At 38.4% G+C, this 20,369-nt stretch overlaps 1 protein-coding gene across 1 annotated transcript in view; it reads left to right on the top strand.

Moving 5' to 3' along the window:
* Positions 1–20,369, top strand: part of SORCS3 (sortilin related VPS10 domain containing receptor 3) — a 612,970-nt gene that overhangs the window by 444,891 nt on the left and 147,710 nt on the right. The window contains exon 7 of the mRNA XM_012450168.3: positions 7,716–7,834. Coding sequence (XP_012305591.2) covers positions 7,716–7,834 — 119 coding nt within the window. The remainder of the gene's footprint in view (positions 1–7,715; positions 7,835–20,369) is intronic.

Genomic DNA, 20,369 nt, shown 5'->3' with positions numbered 1-20,369 from the left:
ATTTCAGTTCAATGAACAAAGCAGTAGCAACAGAGAGTACCCAAAGATAACCTAAGCTGTTTTGTGAAGTAGTGAGCTCCCCTGCATGAAATTCCCAAGTACGGTGTCCCATGGGGCACTGTGATAAGTGAACCTGAATGTGGGCAAAACATTCAAAGCATCTAGACATTCTAGAAATGTCCAGAATCAAAACCCATAGAACATAAGCCAACATCCTTTCTCTTTCAATATCAACACTCATTAAGTAATCACTGCACTGTCTTCCAAGACAAGATAAAGCCTAATACTTCTTAACAGAATATTCCAGGCATACATAAGTAATCAAATGAGCTTGGCACACAAGTGAAACTATTAGCTTTGAAGACTAAACTCTAGGCTCTAGATACATATATTATTGGCTTTTTAAAAATATTGGATTATTGCTTAGTTCAATAACTTTGGAATTATGTGAACTCAGAGTCTAGCAGCTCTTTAAGACTTCAGAGGCCAAAATGAGGACAAAGTGGGAGCTAAAGCAATGGGACTGCGGACTTCTTGCCTTCTGTTCAGCTATAGCAGGCACACTAGAACTCACTTTATGAGTGAGTTTTGATAGAAGGATTCCAGAATCAAAAAGTCAGAACATGTAAGAGTTTTCCACATTGTATTAATTCCAAAAGGCATAAAAATATATAATAACTTGCCCAAGGTCACATAGACAGCCAGTGACAGGGACTGACCTAGCATGTAGATTCTCGTCAAATACCTAGCCCAAATTTCTTTCCATGTTTAAATACATAAAGGTTAGGGTCACAGGTACTGGTGTAAAAATCACCTGGGTTCAAATTCTAGCTCTGTCGCTTCCTAGAGCTGTGGAACTTAGGCGAATTACTTAATCATCCTGTGCCTCAGTTTCATCTGCTATAACGGGGAAATGATAATAATTATAACTCCCTGGGTTGTTGCAAGAATTAAATTAGTTAATGCATATAGTTCCTGAAACACCAGACAACACAGAGTGAGCAGTCAAATGCTACTATTGTCATCATCATTATCATCATCACATCACCATCATCATCAGCATCTTCATATAGCCATCCTATTCAGGGCCAGTTTATTTGGCAGGTAGAGTGGAAAGAGCCCGGAATGGGATGGTATGACTGCTGAGATATTAGTGTCACTATGGTTTCTAAATATCTGTAACTGCCAGATATCCTCCTGTGCCATCAAGAAGGCAGAAAATGCCGAATTCTCCTGTGGGAGATGAGAAGTTTCACCAAAGTTCAAAATCCATAAGCTCAGTAGAAGCTTATGTTCTACTCCATAAGCTCCCTTTTTTGTCTGTTGCCTTTGTGTTTAGAACCTGTTATGCTTCAAGTTCTATATTAGGTATTTGCAGCAATATTACTTCCTTCATTTTGTGCTGTCTTTACAGATAGGTTAGTCGCACACCCCGTCAAGAAAAAGGATGCTGATGGAAGCTAAATAACTTTTTAGAGTTACTTTGAATCTGCTTGTTTTCAGTTATTTTCATTTGAGAGTTAATGTTACATAAAATAAATAGCTCATGGGTATTTCTCTAAGAGAAGGCCTGAAGAGCTGAATTTGCTTTTTGTTCACAATTTAATTCACTTTTTGAATCTCTGACAGTAGGTATATTATTACCCAAAGGAATGGAAGTTGAGTAAATCACAGAATGTTTTTTTCTCTGAGATGACAAGAGGCTTGATGTCTAGGAAGTTTGAATGCTTAGTAATTCTCAAAGGAAAAACATAATCGCAAGTCACTATGTAATTAAACATAGTAAAATGTATAGGCTTTTAATGTCATTCAGTTCAGTTTAACCATCATTTACTGAAGCTTTATAAAGTCAGCCCAGGAAAGAGAAAAGTGGCTAAGATTTTATTTCTGCAGGTAAAGAGGTGACCTTTTTGGAAAGGTATAGCAGAACCAAAACTGGGCTTTACAGTGAAATTTGTAGATGTAGATGAGGGGCTTGTCTTGCTGAATAGAGAAAGGCTGAGGCTGCCTCCCTGAGTCCTGTGAAACTTCAAGCAGAAATACGATCCTTAGGATGGAAAGAAGGCTAAGGGTGTCACATAGTCTCTGTCTCTCCTCCCACATTCACCAGTTCTCTAAGCATCTTAAGGCATATTCATTTGTGAACATCCTGTCTCCATCACTGGTGAAAGAATCTTCTAAGGGCAAGAACCTGTCTTATGTTCCCTGCTTCCTGTAACCTCAGGATGTGTCTGACACCTGCAGCTTCTCTATACACCTTGAGCCAATACAAAAGGAATGAATCAGTCATTGTGGGGCAGCGCTTCTCACCATGTGGGATCTTTGGTCCCATATCTGTAGGGTGAGAAGACATGGATGCTGGATCCACTTAAGTGATGTTACAACTCTCCCGAAAGGTCCTGCTAGCTGTGGAGCTAGTTTGAAATAGGGGTGCATATTTCCAAAATAGCAAAATAATTTTCTATTCATGGTGCAGGGAACAAAGCCTTTGACATTTTATTTTTGTAAGTGGATCAGTGACCACACCAGTTCTTAGAAATATATTAGAAAGACATTTTATGTTTAGAAATATGTTAATCATGAAGATTAATCATTTAGGAAATCACTCTCTGGTTTTTACATAGGGATATCCAAATGAGATCTTTCTACTGTCTGATTTTTCTAGTTTTTCATTTGAGGATGTTTCAAAGGAGAAGATAGAAAATAGAAATTCATGAATAAGGATTAATCAAAGGCAATTCATTAACATGCAATTTTGTATTTCATGAGCTTTGCTTACGTAAAATTTCACGTGCATTTTTAACTCCCTTGTTCAGGAGTTTCTTTCTCATATAGCACACTTTCACAGCCAGGTTAAACTCAAGGTATGCCTCTTCTTTGAAGTTCTCCTTGATTTGTCCAGCCCATATACATTTTTTCCTGTCCAAACACTCATTGCACTTAAAAAAAGGAAACGATGATTTAAATTTAGAATATGACTTCACTATAGAACCTGTGATATTATGGTCTTTCGATCCTCCAAAACAAAACCTGACATTTATTATAAATCGAATGTATAAAAGATGCTGAGAGTTGAATTCTTTTTTCTTTCTCTTCATAATAAAAAGTAAGTAACATTTATTGATCTTTTAAAATGTATCCACAATGTATTAAGCATTTTTCATGCATAATCTTATTTAATCTTGACGACAGTCCTCAGAGGCACATACTAAATTGTCTGCGCCTCACAGATGAAAAGCCATGCTGCTACTTGACCAAGGCCAGTCTGCAAATAGTAAGTCCCAGATTTGATCTCAGCACTTTCTAGCTTTGGAGTCCTTGCTCTCAAAACCACTGCAGTATGCTCAAGAGATCTGGACCACTTTCATTTTATCTGGTATCTGGTGTTATTAAAAAACAAATAAGAAGGCCACACTTCTAGGAAGCCTATTTTGGGATTTTAAGTTATGTCATAAATGCCTTTGTGAATTTCATCATAGATCCTCTATAACTGTGTTCAGCCTCATTTGGAGATAATGTCTAGGGCTCTAATTTGAGACATTTTGCATATGTGAGGTTTGAACCAAATGGTATTCCCTACTCACCCTTGAGAGCTACAGTTCCTCCATGACCCTCAGTCACTTTTGTTTGGCCACCAGGCCTGCCTGACAATTTAGTTTTCCCATTCTCCTACTTTGGTTCTCACCTGGCAGAGGGCACTGTGGCGCTTATCCAATCTCATGTTTTGAAAAATAAAAGCATTGAGACTTCCACTATTTGAGTCCAGCTAAGACTGCAAGGCCACCAAATTTTAAGTGATTTTCAAAAACTCATTTCAGTGCTGTCTTCCTGTTAAATTGGACCTTTCATTCCATGCTGAGCAGTGGCAGGCAGAGAGTGAGCCAAGAAGTAGGATGAGCTTGGCACAACATTATATCTGCTATGGGTCAAGGTTTAGGTAGGTTTTGATTTTGTTTGTGGTGGCCTTGAATATACTTGCTTCTTTCTTCAAAGTGTCCAAATGAGACAGTGAAGAGTAAATAGCCAGGGGGAAATGAGCCAGTGTATGGGGCTAAGCAGGTATCCCCTCTGTGTGCAACTTTGATTACCAGTGCAAGGACACTGTCTAAGAAGGAAGCAGGTTGCCATGTCAACACCTGTGGTTTCTTTACATGTTTTTACTGAAGCTTTTCATTGTTTTGGTACTTTATTCTAGAAGCAAATTACTAAGACTCTATGGATCCAAGAATATTCCTGGTGGGCCAGCAATGTGCTCCAAAGCACAGCCTGGGCTCCCTGCCTTCCCCTCTCCTCTCAGCCAAAAATGGAAATCCAGGCCACTCTTGGCTTTCTCTGTGAACCAAGACAAAAAGGAAGGGACATACAGCTGTCCTTAAAGAATGTTGGACAAGCTGGTCTTGCTATAGGGTCAGGGAATGAGGGTAAGAAAGCCTGTCTCTTCCTTGCAAGGAAGGTTGTCGCCAAATTGCAGAGCAGAAAGGAATATAAATCATTGAACATGCACATTGCAGCACTAATCACAATAGCAAAGGCATGCAATCAACCTAAACACTCATCCATGGTGGACTGAATAAAGAAAATTTAGTACATATACACCATGGAATATCATGCAGCCATAAAAAGGAATGAGATCACGTCCTTTGCAGCAACATGGATGGAGATGGAGGCCATTATCCTAGGCAAACTAACACTGGAACTGGAAAAGAAATACCACATGTTCTCATTATAAGTGGAAGCTAAACACTGAGTTATGGACACAAAGAAGGGAACAACAGACACCACAGCCTACTTTTGAGGGTGGAGGTTGGGAGGTGGATGAAAATAGAAAAACTATTCAGTATTATGCTTATTTTCTGGGTGATGAAATAATATGCATGCCAAACCCCAACAACACGCAATTTACCTATGCATATGTACATCTTCGACCTAAAATAAAAGTTGGAAAGGAAAAAAAAAACAACATTGGCTCCTGGGTTTCATTTGGAGTGTAGGCTTGTTTTGTTTGGCCTCATGGTGTTTGGGTTACACCATCTTTTAAATTTAAATTAGTTCTTAATTTTAGGAAATTTGACATTTAAAAAATAGGGGCATTTAGCTTTTCTTAGAAACTCAGAATGTTGGCTGGGCGCGGTGGCTCATGCCTGTAATCCCAGCATTTTGGGAGATTGAGGCGGGCGGATCACAAGGTCAGCAGATCGAGACCATCCTGGCCAACATGGTGAAACCCTGTCTCTATTGAAAATACAAAAATTAGCCGAGCATGGTGGCACGCACCTGTAGTCCCAGCTACTTGGGAGGCTGAGGCAGGAGAATCCCTTGAACCCGGGAGGCAGGGTTTGCAGTGCACTGGACCACTGCACTCTGCCTAGGGGACAGAGTGAGACTCCATCTCAAAAACAAACAAACAAAAAACTAGAATGTCTTATTTTTGCATATGAGCGCTGCATGGAGAAGCAGTTCCCCCTTAAAAGAGGGGAATGTTTGCCATTGGAGTGTGGTCCCTGCTGCTCTTCAGAGATTCCTGACACTGAGACCTTGTGCCAGCCACCATTTATCACGTATCCCTGCTGATTTTACTCCCACACATAATTTGCATGGCCCCTTAAGCATTTAAGTTTATTAAGATAGTTGTAAAGGCCTGCCCTGTCATAGAAAGTTATTCAGGCCGTGTCCCAAGGCACTCAGCAATATTGGTGATTTTGATGCTGAGAGGTATTAGCCCAGGCTTAGGTCTTAGAGATGCCTTTGACTGCTTGTCTCGAGTCCATCCAGTTTCCAATACGTCATCCACATGGACCCTAGATGTGAAATGAGTGCAGAAGGAACACAGATGACAAGAAAGTGTTCCAGGCAAGTGACTCAGGTAATGGAGGGAAGAGAAGAGACTATGGAAACACTTCAGAGGCAGAATTGTCAAGGATTAGGAACCAACTGGATTGTATGGGATTCGGAAGAAAGAAAAGTTTAGAGGCAAGAGCTCCAGGGCAGATGATGACTGCTGATGGGGTGAATGAAATCAGTACTAGATGTAGTCAGATTATGGTTACCAAAGCAAACAGACATTTCTCAAATTTGAATATTCAAGAAATAGTTATGTACAGCATGTAATAAATTCTTTTCGTATTAAAATGTTTCTTAAAGTAGCATCATGTTTCTAAATTAATATGTATAATAACTATAACTAGCTACATGTATAAGTAAAGCCCTTCCTAGACAGAAGGTTCTTTTAGAATGGAAAATCTCTGTCTAATTCATTGCCTTATTCCTAGTACCCAAACGATACTCAGTATATAGTGTGTGCATAAGAAATACTTGTTGAATCCATCCATCAATTACTTAATTAAAGATAAACAGAGACAAGGGACCCATAGTTTAAACTCAATTGTTGTACATTCTTGCTTCTGTAAGCCTTTTGTCTTTATTTATCTGCTGCCTACCTCTCCCTTCTCTGTAGCCCCCGACACCTCTGCACACATATGCACACATACAAGGAAACATCACATTAGATAGGCAGGTGTAATCATGCATGTGGTTTTAGCTAATAAAGATTTCTCTACTTTTAATCTTAAAGTGATTTCTACTTTTTATTTTGATCATTTATTTTTAAATTTCATTAAATGAATAATAACCTTTTTTTAAAGCAAATTTTTATGGTGGATTCTTCAGACTCACTTGTAGTTTTTCCTCAATTAAAGAGCAAAAACTGAATGGATTGCCTTTCCTTGGATAACTTTCTAGTCATAATCAGAATGCCTTTTGGAGCCAAATATTTCCCATTCAGCTACAGCTGGTACCACACACATTTTTTGGGAGGTGAGGGAGGAAGTTTCAGCTGTTGAGATCTCGAGAAGGTTTTTACAATAAATTATATAAGTTTTATAAATGTTATGTAAGAAGTGAATGCATTCTTGTAAAAATAATACAAATGTATATAATGTGAAAAGCAAAGGTTTCACTTGAATTCTGTCTACTTCCTTGAGTCCATTTTTTTTTTTTTTTTTTTGCCTAAAAGGAATCATAGCTAATTTTCCTATGTATCCTTTAAACATTTTTCTGTGCAGCATGGCACAAACCTAATTGTATCATACTATACATGATGCTAACTAATTTTTGAAAGATTGTAGAACAGTGTGTTTTAGAGAAATTACCATGTTGAAGCATATGTATCCACCAAATTATTCTAATTGCAGCATAGTACTCTGTCATATGCATATATCTTAGTTTATTTGGGTGATCATTAATTCATGGGCATTTAACTTATAGTTTTCCCTCCTATGAACAATGCCACTATAAATATTATTGCCCTTGCCTCTTTGTGAAAATATGAGTCTTTCTCTAGAGAACATCTAGAGAATTAGAATTCTCTAATTAGAGAATTCAAGAAAACAGATTCTCCTTGAATTAGAATTACTGATATAAGATATGTACCTTTAAAATTCTGGTATATATTTCAAATTTGTTCTTCCAAAAAGCTATACCAACCTACTCTTTCAGCAGTATGATATGAGATGAACTATTTTTCCCTGTCTCTGCCCAAACTAGATATTACCATTTTGGGGGGTGTTATTACAAACTCTGTGGACAGAAACATAAAATTTCACTGTTACTTTAAATTACCTTGTTGATTTCCCCATGAAGTAGAGCTTTGTGTGCTACCTGGGGCTCCATCAGGGTTTCCACTTGTGTCTAAGCATCACTCTGCCCTCCTGTTTCAGATGCTCACTACCTCACCTGCAGAATCCAGGAATGCGCTGAGACAACTAGAAGTGGCCCCTTTGCCCGCTCCATTGACATCAGTTCCCTGGTTGTCCAGGATGAATATATCTTCATTCAGGTGAGTACAGAAAGTGCAGTTGGTGGTAGGAAGATGCATCATTGAAGATGGCTGCCTGCTAGGAAAAGGAGGGTGGCTTTCCCAAGACTGTAAAGATGTGGAGCTGAGACACTGTCTCTCCTTTGCTTCAGGGTCCCAGTCCTCTGGGGAGAGCCTAGACTTTACTGGTTTTAGTGATGCACTGAATTTTTCAGGTGGATTGCCACTTTATAGCACCTGAGTTGTCTAAATTGACTAGGTCTTGGGTTGGGTTTGAGGTAACTTAAAGTCAAATATCTTATGGGATTTGACATTCAGTAATTTATCAAAGCCACATTCTATTTCTACCTAAAGTGACTTATCTAACTTGGCAATGAAAATCCCCAATAAATTAAACATCTTTAGGATTCTTTTTCTGGACATATCTAGTACTCACTAAACTTTCCCCTTCTTTTCAGCGCTGACTACCTCCTCAATGTCCATGTCTCAAAGAGTTTACTCCCAGAACTGAGTCTCAGGAAAAATTAGATGGGACTCATGTATTTAGGCAGGCCAGGGAAGCCTCCATTTATGCTTTGGGTCTTGTTATCTCTACTGTGTACTACAAGGAGGTACAAAATGGGGCAAAAATAAGGGGAACAAAAGATGATGCTCCACCAGATGACTAACAGAGTATGTGTGTGCTAAATCAAACGTGGCATTTGACTGCAACCTTCATTTCCCTCACTCAGCCTTTTTACCCTTCTATTCTCAGGTGTTTTGCAAACTATTCCTACAGGAAAGTTGAACTTTGAAAACTCTGAGTTTGCTCAGACCTAAACACCTGAATGACCTTCTCTGTCTGACCCCTAGTATTTCAGTCCAGTTCAATCCCATCTCTTCTAGGAGACTTTCTATGAACTTCCAAGCTCAATGTGACTCGCGGTCCTCTGAACCCTTGTAGCTCCACGGTCTATACCATTCCTCTAGCACACAGGCTATCAGGAGCCATTACTTATTAAATCTCAATGGATCTGTCTTCTCTCCAAATTGCATTTTACAGACTCTGAGAATGGGGACAATATTTAGTACACACATTTGACCCCTCTCCCTTGGCCCTCACGAGATGTCTTTGCATATCAGGTTTGCTCAGGTAGTCAATATTTGTTGTATTGACCAGTTGTAGGCATCACAGTTAATTATCTCTATAACTTAGTTACATAGAGTTTTGAGGTCTAGTAAAATACAGGAAAAGTGGCTAAGCACTCAAAAAACATCTTAGATGATGGAGTGAAAGAGAAAGGTTCTGTGGCTTCAAAAATCCCTATTTCTCACCTGAAAGCCAGAATCTCAGGGTTGTATTTCTAAGTCTTGGCAGGCCAACAGCACTCTCATTCTCTTATTCATAAGTGTTTTTTTTTTGAAACGGAGTTTTGCTCTTGTCACCCAGGGTGGAGTGCAATGGCGCAATCTCAGCTCACCGCAACCTCCGCCTCCTGGGTTCAGGCAATTCTCCTGCCTCAACCTCCTGAGTAGCTGAGATTACAGGCACATGCCACCGTGCCCAGCTAATTTTTTGTATTTTTAGTAGAGACGGGGTTTCACTGTGTTGACCAGGATGGTGTCGATCACTTGACCTTGTGATCCACCCGCCTTGGCCTCCCAAAGTGCTGGGATTACAGGCGTGAGCCACCGCGCCCGGCGTGTTTGTTTATTGAACATGAACAGTGCAAAATACACAGCACCAATCACTACTTTAGGTTCCTCAGATTTCTCCCCTTGACCTGCTTTTCTTTGTCCTGAGCAATACCCTGGTTTTAAGGACCATCTCCAAGTTTGATGGCTTTCAAATCCATGAGCTGTGACCTCTACCATGTACTGCAGCCTTCAATATCAAATAACCTACTCAACATCCCAACATAGATGTTCCACAAGCAAAACCGAACCAACAGGTCACCCTTAACCTTGACCCTGACATAGTTTGTGGCACAACCCCCTAGCAGGTCACTCAAGGTCAGTCTGTGTGGCCAAATTAAATGAACCCACAGCCTCTGCTAATATCACTTTTCATGATTTCTCTAGTATTTACTTTTATTCCATTCTCATTGCTGTGGTCCCCATTTAAGGCCTTTATCTCTTTATATTTAGATTTTTTTTTTTTTTTACAGTGGAAGCACAGGAGTGAGTTATGAATTTGCCAATTGGATTGCCCTTCCCTTAATGCTAAATATGGCAGAATTGTTTCTCGGAAACATGACTTAGAATTTAAAATGTTCAGACATTTTTTATTTTTTCTTGTGTTACATAAAGTTTGTGGTAACTCTGCAGACAGATATACAGATTAAAAAATATATATATCCTGAAACATTCATTTTCTATTATACTGGAAGCAGATAGAAGTTTTGTCTTTAATTAGCATCAATTTTTATTTTCCTTGAAAAGATATGAGGTTTCATTATTCAATAAAGTTTTATTCATTGCTGAGTACATGTGCTAGGTGCTGGGGTTAAGACAGTGAACACAACAAAGTTTCTGCCTTAGTGGTATTTAATTCTAGTGGAAGATAGGAAAAAATATGTGTATGATATAAACATCCAAATATACATAGATATGAAAAGCTATGAAGAGTAGTGGTTAAGAACATATCATGTAGAGCCCAACACCTGGCATTTGTTGAGACTGTGGCATTTCACGCTTAGCTGTGTGACCTTGAGCTGTGCCTCATTGGACTCATTTATAAAAAGATGATAATCGTAGTACCTATTTCATGGGTTGCTGGGAGGATTACATTTATTAATGCTATCTGTAAAGCAGCAAAACAATGCCCTAGAAATATTGTGTTATATGAATATTTGCTTTCTATCTTTCTGTTTATCCTTTACTATTATCTATCTACAAAATATATATGTAAGTGCCATGAATAAAAATAAATCAGGGACTGTGAATGTTGAAGGCATAAAAGTGTTGGTGTTTTATTTAGGGAGACATGGAAGGCCTCATTGTGAAATACACAGCATGTCACTACCTTAGGGTTCTAGGGTCCTAGGTGAACTAGGAACAGGGTAGCAGAAGACAGTGCAGTCAGAGAGAAGCATGGAGCCAGGTTGTCAGGCCTTCGCTCCCTCGAGCCCCCCATGAAGATGTTTGGTGAGCAGTTACAGATTTGAGGCTAGGTTCAGGAGAAGGGGTGGGTCATGGGGCAGTCACCACTGAGTATATCCACTGTAAAGCACTCAATTGCCAGAATTGCCAGTTACAGCTGAGTTGATCTATTGTAAAGTTGCCAGCATCTTGATGATATTTCTTATACCACTAAAAAATAAAGATTGATAGAAAAGGGAAACAATCCAAAGACTGAACCTCAGGCTCCTCCAATAATCAGAGTTCAATGAGATAAGCAGGAACCTGTAACAAGACCTAGACAGACAATTTAGAGATAAGACCGGAAAGGTAGAGGGTGCTAGATCCCATAGGGACTTGAAGGCTTTATTTTTTACTATCAATGAGATGGGGCCCAATGGATTAACAATGCCCCAAATAATAGAAAAGGCCAATAAACTTGAGAAAAATATTGGATGTCGTTAATCGTCAACTAAACACAGATTACACAGTATTATTTGCAACTATCAATTAGCTAAGATTGAAATATTGTAAAAGAATGCCAGTGGGTTGCAGGTAAACAACTACATGTAGTGCAGGTACAAATAGAAATCAGTGGGCCATCAGCATTTAATCCACCTTTTTCTTTTCACGGGCGAGTTTGGCCATCTGCATTGACAGCTATGACATACTTGTCTTAGTTCTGACACTATATGCTTTGTGTTTTAATTATGATTACTTTAAAACTCCCATTATATGGTCTGTTTGTTTCCTATGTGTCTCTTTGATTATTTTGAGTATTTGTATTTTTCTTCTAAGTGCGTAGCTTTATGAATAGAACTTTATAAAACATACTGAATTTTCTATTTCTGGACAATATCTATTGATTTCCTGTGGGGAGCAATTACAAAATCAGTGTATTTACTTGCATTTCTATTTTCTACCATCTCTTTAATTCTTCCACTACCTAATTTTGAATAATTACTACCTAGTGTTTGTTTTACTGCCTTAAAATATAATTCTGTTAGACTTAAATATTTTATGAAGCACTACAGAAGAAAGGTGGAAAAAATAGTGTGTTTATGACCTCTTGCCCTATTTCTCTCTCCAGCCCCAGTTTGTTAATGCCATTATTTTAGAGCATGTACATTCTGCTCTACACTGTAATTCCTGTATTTATTTTGATTTTAGTCTTACAGGTAAATGTATTCCACTGTCCCCAGAAATCTTTTTCCTATAGTTTTTCGTATTTATCTCTTGGTTATCTGAAATTTGTCTTCCAAGAAAGGCTAATTTTTGAATGCTGAAAATATGTTTGTCTGCATCTTTTTATGCTTTAATATCATTTCTTGGGGTATAAAATGTGTGTGTCATCCTCTTTCCATGAGAATTTTTACTCCAATAACTTGTTACTATGTCAGGCCAGTCTCAGATTTATCTTTAAGGCATCTTGTTGTTGTTTTGTTTTGTTTTTTAACTTTGATACTTAAATCCTTTAAAAAATATTTTAATACTAATTACTTATTAGTTAGTGTATGCTTTGTGGTTGGCCATAGTGTACTGATTCTTCCTTCTGAAATATTAATTTCTTTTGTTAAATAGATTCAATTTTTTCTTTATTTTTAATTTCTCAAGAGTTTCTGTAACATATCTTGAAATATATTTTTTATTTCAGTTTTATTGTTTTGGTTTATTTCTTCCAGGACATCTAGGATGTGTACACTAGACAGGAAAGAAAAAAGAGAGCCATAATTTCTCCCATCCCAACCCTTTTTTACTCCCTGAGCAAACTGAGCAAAATGAGATAAAAACGGTCTTACATTGTTCTTCAATGAGTATTTAGTAGAGTCTGGACTCTCTAGGCTGTTTTTGCTTTTTTGCTTTTTTTCCCCCTCTTTTTGTTTAACTTCTTTTCGGAGCTTTGTCAGTTTATATTGTGTCTCTTTCTCTTGTCTCAACATATCTTCCCTGAGGTCTTTTATTTCCGCTTTAAACTCTTATAAAGGTGATCTCCTCATCATACAGGTTATTAAATTATAGCAGTGTGTTTGCAATTTTCATTTGCTCTATGGAAGCATGTTTTAGTCCATATCTGTTATTTGTTTTTCCTGACCCTTTCCCTCTTTTATTTTTTCTATATCATTTTATCATTCTTATGCTATTTTCTTTTATCATTATGTGTTTATTGCTTATTTTTTAATGCTGTCAGTTCTTCCTGGACAAACTATTTGAGGAGGTTCATTTTAGTGTTAGACTAGGGCTCTGTTTCAGCTTAACAAGAATCCTTCTTGGTTCTCACTGAGGTTCCATATGACACAAGATGGTTTTTTATGTGGGTGGGTTCTTCTCATAAGACAGAATCACCTGGTACACAATATATGTGACTCCTTTTCCACATATATTGTGTTTCAGAGTTAGATTTTCATTAAGTATAGAGTGTGCATTTCCCTTTCTTATTTTTCTTATTGCTCTAGGGTGATTTATAACAGGAAAGGGGAGACACATCATCATTATTTGGCTATTTAAAACCATTTATAAATCCTTATTATACATTTTCTGAAATGTTATAAGAGCTTACTAATTGATTTGCTTCTCCCAGATCAACACTAACCTGCCCCACCAGCTAGTCACAGGGCTAATTCAGTGTTTCTACATTCAGTGGCAGCTCATCACCTATAGGGTGAAATTCAACTTCCTTACCATTGTCTACAAAGACCTCTGTGACCTGGATCTTACCTACTCCATCAGCTGCATATGAGTTCCTTACCCACCACTGCTCTTCACATTCCTTCCTTGTTTCATTTTAACCTTCAATAAACATAAACCTCTTTAGTCTCCATGCACAAACTATGCCATTTCTTACTTTATATGCCTTTCATATATATATATATATATATATATACACTTTTTTTTTTTTTTTTGCTGCCTCAGATGTCCCTTTACCAGACAAATTCATGCTTTGAATTTAGGACAGACAGCACCTCCTGTAGGAAGTCTCTGACATCCTCAGTCGGGATTGGACCTGACCAAGCTCCAGTGCTGACTACTTATCCATTTGCGTTATGTTTCCCCAGCCAAGTCTCTAAAAGGATTAGGACTGTGTGTTATTCATCATTGCTCCTCCTGCTCTTAGCATAATGACTGGTACTCAATAGATGTTTGTTGAACTGAACCGAACTGAGAAGATAAGACACCATCCTTATTCTCAGGAAGTGTAGTTAGTTATCTTTTTCAGGCAAGGGAATCTTGTTTCTCCAGCTAACAATACAAATTAGCCTAATTGACAATTGCTCGCTGCATAAGAAATGACCATATGTACAATGTCTCTGCATTTTTATAAAACTGCTGTCCAGGAATTACCCAATATATTATTCACTGTCCTTTTTATATTTATTCATTTAAATATATTAAAATACATTCAGCCCAGTGGGAAATGCACATAACTAAACAATTATCATGCAATGTGATGAGAGCTGTATTAGTGGAAAGCACACGTTGCTCTTGGAGGAAGAGCCTTTCCCCCTACCCTAGAAGAGGGTCAGTACAAGCTTTCTCAAAGGAGGGCTATGAGTACGAGTTAAGTAGGTGAAGGAGAAAGAGCATTATGCCCGGAGGAGAAGGCCTGGGTGAAGTTAAGGAAGTAAGAAAACGGAATTAGCCAGGTAGTTGTAGTTGTGGGAGGGAGTGGAGTAGTATAAAAAGAAGTTGGAAAATTGAACTGAACATTTTCTATTTTCTTTAATTAAATCTAGATAATGTTGTGTTCCCTTCTTTATAGATGCTACAAAGCACGGAACTAACTTTTGTGTGAATTTTAGCGGCTTCCCCACATAAAGCTTATGGTATTGTTGTTCTTCGTATCCCTTTATGTTTTGCCATTGGTCATTTTTTATTCCTTGGCTGCATTCTTATATTCTTTTTGTTTTATTTCGTGTGTGTATTGTTTTTAAAAAAATTATTAGAAACCATCTCAAATGATTTTCTGAAACCAGTGTCATTTCTTAATCTTTTTTTTAACGGGGTGGAGGTTAGGATCAGGACAAGCTTTATGGAGAAGGTAAGATTTGTATTGATTGTGACCAATATCTGCCTCTGGGCTAGAAAACGGCAAACTTTTTCATTCTGTTCATTGAAATAAAGTTGCCTCTGCAGACTTTGCCAAAGCAGAAAACTCACAGACCAACAGAGTAGCTTTTCCTACTCTGTTGGAGAAGCTACACAGATTCTATATGAGCACAGTATCGGGGCTTCAGAGTAGATGGTGTTCTACCTGTTCCTGGCTACCGGTCTATCAAAGAATGGCCTTGGTAGAAGTCACGGAGCAGTGAGGCTTGAGTCGCTTCAAGGTGGCCCCCCAAGGAGTAGTGCCAAGGCAGAGCTGGAGATTGAAGATTGTGCATTCCACTGAGGGATGCTTACTGCTTTGGCTTTTAAAGGGGATCCATGTAGAGGCAGATTATTTTTTATGCCTACTATTTAAGCAGTTAAATAATACCAAGATGAGGATAAGAGACTTTGGTGGGTTTGGTTTTTCATGATGTAGAGATTTATCCACTTAATTTTTCTAACTTTTAAAAGTATCGATGTCTTATATTTGGTTTTAGTGCTAATAGAGACATATAACTGAGAAAGAAAGGAGGAAACAACTCACCCCAAAAAGGAGACCAGCCTTTCCCTCCATCCTTTCCCACCCTTATGTGCCAAATGGAGGAGGATGTCTGGAAAGGTAGGGCTTTGGGCTTCTCAGCACCTCCTCAAACAGCAACTCTGCTTTTGTTTGCTCTGTGTATTAGGTTTCTTAATACTCTTTCATTTGACAAAAAGATACTGCTGCTAAGAAATGTTTGGAAACCACTGACTTTTTGCAGCCTTGTTGCAAAGATGAGGCTTTTCCATGTGTGGACAGCTGAACCGTGAGGAATGCAAGTGAGATCCAGACCCATATCTTTTCTCTGCATGTTAATAAATGTGATGCTCATCTTTAATGTGTAATTGTTTACACATGAGTGAAAGATTATATACAAATGTATAGTATATGCATTTAAGAGTACAGTTTAAATAATGAAAAACCTTGGTAACCTCTCTATGTTATTCATTTATTAAATTAAACCTCTTCCCATGATGTTAAAAATTTTACCCTTTCCTGTTTGTGCCTGTAAAGGAAGGTGCCTCATGCTCAGTCAATTTTATTCATATTATTTTTAATTCTGTGTCTCATCTGCAACAGAAGGATCCATAAGCCACCCAGGCAGCTCCTACAATTTAGGGAGACCTTGAAGGTCTCTACCTCATGTTTTATTTTCATACTGACTAGGAGGTAAAGGTAGCCATCCTGATGGTTTTGCTTGGGGGAACCCGGTGTTTAATCTCCTGCTGTTGGACAAGCTGAGCTGGCGATATACAGAAAGCTGTGAAATTTGTTAATCTGCCAGTTCCTTTTCTGTGTAGGGACCTGGGGTTTTGTAGCAAAATCAAAAGAAGCTAATCCTTCCCAGAAGAGCCCTTGTTTTAATGGGGAAGACTCTGCCTGAAATGCCTCGGTTCCACTTGGATAAAAGAGAAATCGGCTTTCCTCTATAGAGGCAGGGGAAAGCAATAAGTTGATTTCTGTGTTCTGAGCCAAGATGGTTGAAAATCCTGTCTTTTCTCCTTATGGAGTAGCGTTTCTAGTGATCATCCTGGAGAATCTGTACTTCAGCAGCAGTCGCAGTAACATTCCTTCAGTAATAAGATTCAGACCCTGGCTACCCTTGCTACTAGGGAGTGTGATGAATAAACAAGATCAGTCCCTTAGTAACTTATCACCAGCAATGTGTATGTTGTCTGTAGTGGATTGTGTGAAACCCTGCCCATACTCTCTTCATGGCACAGAGGGTGGCCTTCAACGTGGTAAGAATTCACTTACTCATGGAATAAACTTTCACTGCGCATGCAATTGTATTCATAAAAAGGGTATAGTACTGACAAATCTTCAAATATTTAAAACATAAGAGAAAAAAAGTCTATAAGATACAAATAAAGTACTTTAGAGGTGGGAAGAAAGCAGAAAATTTGAAGGAGCCGTGGTCATCCTGCCTTTGCCAGGTCTTTCTCCACATGCTCCCTGATGTCTTGTTGCCTTAGGACAGAATGAAACTTTTCCCTCACTGTTTTAGGTGAGCCTATAGTGCCCTGTAAGATGACATGCAGCAACTTGAACATTCTGGAGAAGGACATGGTTTGTAGGAACTGAGCTCAAGGAAAGGGCAAGGACCCTAAAGATATAGTTGGCCTCTGGAGCCTGTGAGGGTTTGTGCAGATTCAGGCCAGGAGAAGAGAATGGCTTCCTGAACCTGTGGCACCCACAACCACTCATGCAAACCCAGAGCAGCTAGCTATTCCCTAAACCTTTGTAAAGATGCCAACCAGACAGGTAACACTGTGTAGATCCATCTACTACCCGGTGGTATTTTCAACTCTCAGTAATATTCTATAGATGTAGTGAAGAAAAAAGAAATCTTATATAACAAGGAATTCTGAGGTTGGAGCAATAACATGTATCAGCCTGTTTCTAGGATGATTCTAGTACTACAATGAAGCCAGTTGGTAGCTTGGATACATGTTGCTGTTTGTAAGAGTTCTATGTATAAACATACAAAAATAGTAGTTATAAAGGGTTGGGAGATGCTCTAGAAGTACTAGCAATTAGCAAATATTGGCAGATAATTAACAGATACTTGTTGAACCCTAGAAGTATACCAGGTGCAATAGAGCATTGCCCCTGCTTTCCATCAGTTTATGATTCAAGTATCTAGTGGTCTGATGTGGAGAAAAGAGCCCTGACTTTAAAGACCTGGGTTGTAATCAGGAATCTGCCACCTACCAGCCAGGAAATACTACACAAGTCACTTAAACTCTCGGAGCACTAATTTCCTCATCTCTGTAGAACGGAATCATGCTACTTGCCCTTTCTAAATTGGAAGGTTGTTGTGAGGATCAAGGGAGATAATAATGGCTTTGAAATGCTTTGAACGCTACAAAGCCCTACAAAATGCAAGAATTCAGAGACTAATCCACATGCAAAAATCAGCCTCACTGTTTTGTGTATGCTGATCCTCTTTTAGGGATTTTTATAAGCCGATCACATGAAAGATTACTAGATATTTTCTCCAAATTCGTCTTTAAATTATTCATAGATTCATGTATCAACATATGTGCATGATAAAACCTTCCCACATAGCTTCCATCGTGTTGGTTTCTTTGATAACCAACTTTTAATGATAGATATGGGATGTAACTATTCTGGGATTTAATTAACTTTCAAGACTTTTGTTGCATCTTGGTCTCAGCTCACCTGGATTTTGGTACTTCATCTAAGATCCTGCTTTATATACCATCGTGGAAGGTAGAAAAGCCTCTATGATGTGGCTACTGTATCCCCAGTAAATTATTATCTTTCTGAAAGAAAACCCTGAGGCAGAAATTAATAGAGTGTAATTATTCAAAGAAAAGCTATTTGGAAATGTTTTAAATGATGTTAATTTGGTCTTAATGGGAGAGATTTTGAATATTAAATAAATAGCAATTTCATCATTAGGGACACATTTACAACACAGGAGTTTAAAGCAAAATGTAAGACTTACAGAGACAATCTTCAAAACAAATCCAGTAAAGACATCTTCAGGTGAATATTCTTGAAGTGCTTCCAGAATCCTAAGTAAAAGTGTTTTCAACAACCAGCTCAAATGGAGGTTCTTTAAATAGCTTGGATGCATCTCCTGTATGTATAATGATTATAGTGGTTTGCTGTTAGTATTTGAAATACTTCCATGAATAAACACAAATTAGTGCTCTGATTGCGAAGTAATGATATTTACTTGACCTTCGTATGGAGCATGCTCTGTCTCACATCCTTCCAGCTATGTTTGCCTCAGCTACTAGCTTTGCACAGAGGTGGCCTGCTATCACCTTGCCTTACCTGCACTGTGGATCCCATGTTCCAGGGCTGACTTCTTCCCAAGTGGGATGCTTGCAAGAGACTCATTAGCTATTCTGGGGCAGATACAAGTTTTGAAGGTGCCAAGACTCTGGGACAACTTTAGCAACAGGAATCAAGAGCTGGTGGATCAGTGCTGGTGGGAATGTAAATTAGTTCAGTCATTGGGAAAAGCAGTTTGGCAGTTTCTCAAAGAACTTAAAAAAGGATTATTATTCAACCCAGAAACCCCATTATTGGGTATATACCCAAAGGAAAATCAGTTGTTCTGTTGTAAAGACACATGCACACATGTTATCACAGCTTTTTTTCACGATAGTAAAGACATGGAAGCAACTTAAATGCCCATCAATGGTAGACTGGATAAAAAAAAACACAAAACATGGCACATATATATAGTGGAATACTATGCAGCCATAAAAAAGAATAAGATTATGTCCTTCGCAGCAACATGGATGGAGCTGGAGGCCATTATCCTAAGCAAACTAAAACAGGAAGAGGAAACCAAATACCATTCTCACTTATAAGTGGGAGCTAAACTTTGAGTACATATGGACACAAAGAAGGGAATGGCAGACCCTGAGGCCTATTTAAAGGTGGAGGTTGGGAGGAGGAAGAGGAGCAGAAAACTCTTTATTGGGTACTAATTACCTGTGTGACAAAATTATCTGTACACCAGATATCCATAACATACAATATGCCTGTATAACAAACCTGTGCATGTACCCCTGAACCTAATATAAAAGTTAAAAAAAACTAATGGATCAGTACTCTTCTCTTCTTATTTTAGATAGACAATTCTGAGCCTCATTCTACATGATTTTCATAGGCTCTCTAGTGGGATTGAGCCCTAATTGCTGATGATAATAACCAGTTTAGTAATGTACCCTGGAATGGCTTTCTCTCCCTCCCTGTTTCCTGCTTCCTAGTGTCACCACTCCTGTCCCCAGATCATTCCTCAACAAACAAAAACAAAAATCCGAAAAACTACATGAAAGCCCTTGTCTCAGGCTCTGCTTTTAGGGGTCACTTAATGCAAGGCAATATTGAAAGACTCTCAAATATTTTTTGAACCCCTACTATGTATCCAGTATTATAGATAGAGGGAACTATATAAGTGAAGTAGAAGGCATTGTTCTCATACCCGTATAAATGATATTCCTCAATCTAAACACCCAATACCATTCCTCTTCTCAAGGACCTGGCACTATTGATCATTCTCCTTTCTCCTGTCTTTAGCTTACTTATCCCTATGTTAGACTTTCCATCAATATTTCAGTATTTTTAAAATATCCACCATCCTGACAAAACAGAGTAAGACTTTCTTTGAATCCCACATCCCTCTGTAAGTCTCCCATATTTCATTCACAATCAAATTACTTGAGCACTATCTGTATTCATAACCCCATCTTCTAATTTCCTTGTCTCTGTAACTAACTCACTTGAGGCTGACTTCTGCCTCTGCCACTAAACTGAAATTGCTTTTGCCAAGTTCATCAAAGG

The sequence above is a fragment of the Aotus nancymaae genome, unplaced genomic scaffold, assembly GCF_030222135.1.
Source record: "Aotus nancymaae isolate 86718 unplaced genomic scaffold, 86718_ANA_hifiasm-v0.15.2.pri h1tg000010l, whole genome shotgun sequence".
In the NCBI taxonomy this organism is placed as follows: domain Eukaryota; kingdom Metazoa; phylum Chordata; class Mammalia; order Primates; family Aotidae; genus Aotus; species Aotus nancymaae.
The sequence above is the reverse complement of the archived record's forward strand: the minus strand, read 5'-3'. Positions and strand labels throughout refer to the sequence as shown.